Source organism: Belonocnema kinseyi, chromosome 10 (genome assembly GCF_010883055.1).
Source record: "Belonocnema kinseyi isolate 2016_QV_RU_SX_M_011 chromosome 10, B_treatae_v1, whole genome shotgun sequence".
Taxonomy (NCBI): domain Eukaryota; kingdom Metazoa; phylum Arthropoda; class Insecta; order Hymenoptera; family Cynipidae; genus Belonocnema; species Belonocnema kinseyi.
The window spans coordinates 89791078-89797521 of record NC_046666.1 but is presented as its reverse complement, the minus strand read 5'-3'; the positions used below and the strand labels follow the sequence as shown (position 1 = coordinate 89797521).

At 32.5% G+C, this 6444-nt stretch overlaps 1 protein-coding gene across 2 annotated transcripts in view; it reads left to right on the top strand.

The window, feature by feature from the left end:
- LOC117181516 overlaps positions 1-2855 on the top strand; it is a 146247-nt gene extending 143392 nt beyond the window's left edge. Inside the window, exon 6 of one of the 2 annotated variants that reach the window (XM_033374278.1) lies at positions 2722-2855. In XM_033374278.1, the coding sequence (XP_033230169.1) occupies positions 2722-2783 (62 nt within the window). In that variant the 3' untranslated portion in view covers positions 2784-2855. Of the gene's footprint in view, positions 1-592; positions 920-2721 lie in introns of those variants that run through there. The other variant, XM_033374279.1, reaches the window with a different exon arrangement.
- Positions 2856-6444: the final 3589 nt, after the last annotated feature.

The window sequence follows — 6444 nt, the reverse complement described above, 5'->3', positions numbered from 1 at the left end:
CGCGGAACTCCAGGTGAATATAGTCCACCTGTAGGCTCCCCCTTGGGGATTTTACCAATGAGCTTGAAAAAGATCACGGAAAGGGTAGCTATATACGCGCTTTTGTTTCAGGAGGACCAAAATTTTTCGCGTATATAGCCCTCGCTGCAGATGGCACAGAATCAGCAGTGTGTAAGGCTAAAAGTATAAGTTAAAATTTTGATAATTCCAAACTTGTAAACTTTGCGTCCCCTCGTGATCATGTGATAGTCAGTAAGGAACCACTTGAAATTAAGGGTCGCTCGATTCGAACCACTCCTTTTCATCAAGTTGTCACTCGTGATGAAAAAAAGATATGCAGGTTTGTTGATATGAAGAGCTACAGGGCAGACAGTTACGATTCTCTACCCTATGGTTATAAAACAACGTAGATTATTTTAATACTTTTGTAAATAATTTTGAATAGTTTATTTTTGAAAATTTTATTATATCCGGTTCTTTTGTCACTCTAGAAATATATAACCCGCATACACCTTAGCAAACTGAGTAGGTATGAATTAAAGTTTTTTACAGTCGACATGAATTTAACACTGATTTTTTTTTGTTTTTACAGATAATTCATCACCAGCTACCACCATATGCTAGGCACGAGGCCTATCCAGATGGGTCAGTCTCCCCACCTCGTATCGACAGTCCTCGACCACACCCAGCAATAGCTTTAAAACCATCGTCATCCTTTGCAACTCCCTTCCTACCAGAAATCCGTCGTCGTAGCTTCCCATACTCATTGATACCTGAATTCCATAGAAATAGAACCCCTCCACCATCCTATGCATCCCTTTACCCCAATTTGTTTAAAAATGTTTTGTGACATATATTCTTGTAAAAATGAACATTTCTGTGTTGAAATATTGTCACAGGCTTATACTGCCCAACATGTCGAAGGCATTTTTGGTTAGAGTTGGATTTTTAATTGATCATTTTGCACGGGGCTGTCCTGGTATATATCATCAGTCACGGACGCATTTTTATAATGCAATCAAGTGATCTGATGAGAGCAGTCTGCCCAGACATATTGGACAAAGCCTGGTTTTACCCCATCATTGACGGACTGGGTTGCAGTCAAGTACACGATGGGAAGACCTACAGCTTAAGGTGGGTTCCGAACCACCAGAACCTCGGTAAAGGCACATTGAAAAATTTCCAGAGGTACCGGCTCAGGGATCGAACTCCGGACCTCTGAGGTGAAGTCCGATAGTCTGACGTGAAGAAATATTATTACTATTAAGTTTATATTATCTTCCGTCATCCTTTGATCTCAATTAGTACCTTTCTCATTCACCCTATTCCAGTTTCTAGCTTTTCCTCACACTCTTACAAATACATATAACCCCCTACGTTTTCTACTTATATCTACTTGTAGTTATTCTAAATTTGTTGAATAAATATATTTTTATAGTTAAATGTAATTCTGATCTCTTTTATTTACCACCCCATTCCTTTTAGAAAGTAAGCTTTATTATTCATATTTAGACGTTAAAAGATTCATAATGAAAATTTAATTTTTAGTTAAAATCATTAATATATAATCGTAGATTTTAATTCTTGGAAATGACGTCAGGGAATTTCCTTCTCTCAGAAATTTATCTCCAGACGTGTGTGCAAACATAAGATAAGAATACATACACGTGCTCGCTTTAGCCCAAGTCATCAGAGATGGGTACCCCCGACAGGGCTCAATGATCTCGCGGCGTGATGGAGGGGGAAGGCACCAGTCTAGACAGACGGGCGAGGAGTGAGGGTAGGCTGTCTGTCGTCCCATAGTTGTATCTTACTTCTTTTATAAAAATAACTATTCTATAATATTTGTGCAATGGGAATGTCGAGAAAGTTCATGTTCAAAAATACGAGGGAAAAAAAAGTTTTCCACTAATTTTCTCGGTCTTACGATCAATTTCAGATACAAAGTAATCAAAAAGAAATCGAGTTTAAATTCCCTTTTTATTGACGTTTCGGCCTCATTGTGGGCCTTCATCAGAACGTCATGCCAATTGTTAGCTGTTTTAAAACATTTTTAATTGCTAAAATGTAAATGCTTTTGAGAATTTTGGGAAATTGTTTTGATTTCTACAGTTTCCCAATAATTTTACTGTACACGATGCACTAACTTACCACGAATTTTTAAATGTTGACGTTCTCTTTGAACTATAATATGATTGACATCGAAAATTACCTCTAAGATGTTTGTTCTGATGAAGGCCCACAGATGAGGCCGAAACGTCAATAAAAAGGGAATTTAAACTCGATTTATTTTTTATTACTTTCTATCTAAAATTGATCGTAAGACCGAGAAGATTAGTGGAAAACTTTGTTTTTTGTCGAATTTTTGAATATACAAAAACGGTCGAAGAAAGGTTCACTTCATGATTTCCTTGATTTCTTGAGGTTCTATTTAAAGTTCATGTTCGTCGGCTTATGAATTGCTTTGGCTAAGTGGTAGTATTTTTGTTTTCTTTTTAAAATTGTAATCTTACAGTAATCTTAAATATGCATTATTATTGTTAAAATTGAGTTCCTTGTTTCCTTGAAAGAGTGAAATACCACAATCATCTTGAAACTAGACTTCGTAAAAATTATTTTTAATTTATAACACTTGCTTATGAAAGGTATAATACTTTTTTATTTATTTTTTAATTATTTAGGATTTTCTTTAGACAGTTGAAAATACTATCTATGTTTCAGGTTTCTGGAATCCAGTCTTTTCGGATACTATTGCTCCCTCATTACCTGGATTACACAACTAAAGGATAATTTAATTCATTGTACGTTGTGATAATTAATTGCCATAAAAATGATATTGAATATATATATATATATAATTTTAAGACTTTCCTATTTCTGTTTTGTTATTCATGAATTTATTCTGAGGAAATAATATGTGCTCAAATTGTGACTAGTTTTACATAACCAGTCAATATTTTATATGTGTTCGAAAAAAGATCAAATCTATTTTGGTATTTTAAGAAATTACTTATTTAATTATTATTTCGAAACCCTTTCAAGTGTAATTATTTCCCCTTTTGAAGTTTTTAAACATCAGGAAAAATTTTTTTTGTCACAATGATTCTGATACATTTACTTCTTTTATCTTTGATATCCTCTGATATGTTCAAAAATTATAATCTACTGAAATTATAATTGAAAATAATTAAATGCAATTTACCCACAAATACAAAATTTATAACTTACATATTCGAAAATCTCATAAAAATTAAAGTTCTTTGACAGCTCTTAGCGACAGTGAACTTTAGAACATAATTTTACTATATAAAAAATACTTCCTTTTTTGTACATAAATATACAGCTGTACTATCATCGGTTCTAATAAAGGTAATGAAGTGATTTAAATCAGATGTATTTAATTGAAATATCTGTAATTATTTACAATTTGAAAGAAGTATGTGCTTCTTTTTCTCTTCCTGCTGATTGCGATATTTGAAGACAAATTTTTATACTGGAAAGCAATGTGATGCCAAGTTTTGCTGAGAAAAGACGAGGACGATCCCATGAAAAAAGTCACCCCGCTGGTTTCTTACACTTGATTTTCATTACAAAAAAACTTTCTTCAAATTGTAAATAAATACAGATAGTTCAACTATAAGTACATCTAATTTAAATCACTTCATTATCTTCATTAGAACTGAAATGGCACAGTTGTATATTTATGTACAAAAGACGAACGTTTTTTTATATTCTGCAAGTTTTTCAACGGCAATTTGTTAAGAAATGTTTAAAGTACTGCCATGATTTTTTTTTCGCCGATAGTTGTTGATTTCCTCAGACTGATCTTATGTTTTGACCACATTATATAAAGTTATAAATACAAAATTAAGCATAGAGTTTTTTTCAAAAAATGCTTTTTTTTTTTGCTTTTTTCAATTAATTGAAAATACTATGCATTTTATGAGCCTGGGAAGGAGCAAACCGCCAGCATGAGTGTACTCATGGTGAACGGAATGGTGAAAGGTGAAATCATTGTCGAAATGTCTCGTTGGACGGTAATGTTGAAATTCACAAAATTACTTTTTTCAAAAAGTTATTTTTCAGCATTAAAATGAAACGAATTTTCAACACAAAAAATAGAAATTCTCATCTAGTAATGTTCCACTATATACTGAACAATCAGAGGCGGCGGAGCCCTAGGGGGACAGAGACAATGTCTTCCCCCAGCAATCTACCAAAGAAGGGCAAAGTGTTGTTGATTTGTGCAATCTATGAAATGTATCTAACGTCTTTGTGAAATATTAAAAATCTTTTGCAAATCTGCGGAAATCTTTGCAAGATATGAGAAATAATTGTAAAATATTTGATAATATTTGTGAAATCATTGAAATGTTTGGGTAAGCATTGAAATGAAAATATTTGCGAAATATTAGATAATTTTCTTGAAGTACTTATTAATATTTGGGAAATTATTGTAATTTGCGTGTAATCATGACAGTCCTTGTAAAATAATTTGAATCTAAAAGAAATATTTGCTAAATATTTTTAATCTTTGGGAAATCACTGAAATGTTTGTAACATCTTTGGGAAATAACTCAAATGGGACAGCCAGAAAAAATCAAAATAGACAAAAAATTATTAAGTTAACAGTAGGCAAATAGTTATCATTATACTTTTGAAGAATACAATGTACAGCGAAGTTATTGAAAATAGTCCCATATCTATAGGGCTGACAATGCTCCGGTGCAACCACTCTGGAATCATTCGTTGCAGGTAGTACCCTCTATCCAATATTCCTCCTCCAACAAAGTGTAGAATCCATCGCAGAAAATGCAATAAATACATGAATAGATGAACCCATTCTTCTTAACATTCAGAAATTTGAATAATGTCTGTGATTTTTCGGTAAAAAAAAGTGTGCCATATTCCAGCCACTACCTATAAAATATTCATGTCTAAAAAGCATAACCTCCATATTTCCATTCCAATACTATTTTACTAACCCTACTTTACTACTACCCTACCGATAGAAATCTCAGAATATATACTGAAGATACTTGGCTCTAAGTCTAAGAAGGTCTAAGAAATTATCCGCAGAGGCACTCAGGTATATATATTGAAAGGTCCAGGTATCTCGTTAAAATGGTCTGAAGGCTTTAAAATGTCCTTTCCGAAATTTAAATAAAAATACGATCATAAATTTTATAAATTTTAAATTTCAAAGTTAAAAGCCTAAAATATAAATATTCGGAATCTAAGAGTTTCCATTATTTCAGATATCTAAATTTTTCAAATGCTTAAAAATGAAATTAATACAGCGTATCTCGTAAATTGAATGAGATACGCCAAAACAGACATTTTTGAATTCAACTCCAAAATAGTATAATAGTATATAAGTTATAATTGTAAAAAAGTATACTGAGAAAATTAATCAATTAAAAAAAGGGTTAATAATTTGAAGAAAAATTTAAAAAGGGAGTCGGCTTGGCGACGGCCAACCACTATCAATAACTGCCCGACCGGTACGTGACGAATACTATAGGACCATTAGATGACCGTCGCATCACACTTGAAAGGACCTACACAAGGACCCAAATCTCTCTGACATGTCTGTGACTAAATCATTTAAATCGAACCTACAGATAGCCTTAAATGGGCCTGGCTATATCGCCTGAGAATATTCTGAGAATTCTATCGGTGGGGTACAAGCAAAATTTACTAATACAACTCCATTTACAAGACAATAAATGTACGTTTAAGGATTATCTAAAATAAACTCGAAGATTACTGTTTATATATTTTTTTTATTGCACGCTTCCAATAATGCATATGGAACAACAAAACTTACACTATACAATTTGTAAACATTTTCAAACTTTGAAAGAGGTTTTGTAAAGGTCTTAAAGTAATTTAAAACTTGAAATTTTGTAGACAATTTAAAATGTTTATACATTTTTAAAATAATTTTTAGCAATTTTATAAAATGTTGAGTATTTCGAAAAAAATGTTAGAAGCTATTTAGGGGCATGTGACACAGCTAAATACCTATATTACCGACGACAGTTTTTCAGTTCACTGAATGTTTTTTTGAACCTAAGAACTTTTTTTGTAAATAAAATATCGAGCTGAAACTTTGGGAAATGTATTAGAGTGCAATAAAGTACGTTTAGGTACTGCATTTTGGTAGGAACTTCACTGAAAATTATTTCTTTTTTCTGAACCTCAACATTTTTTGAACGTTCGAACTTTTTTTATACATAAAATATCGGCCTCAAACTTTGAGAAATGCAAGAGCCGAAAGAAAACTACGTTAAAGTACAAAGGTTAATAATAAAAGGTGTAAAAAAAAATATTTCAACGATCAATTCCAACGGCATCAGCCGGTAACGTTTTACACGAAAATACGAAACCTGGCGGCCACTAGACGAGGCTCTAGAGAGTTCGTATTTTCGTGTACAACGT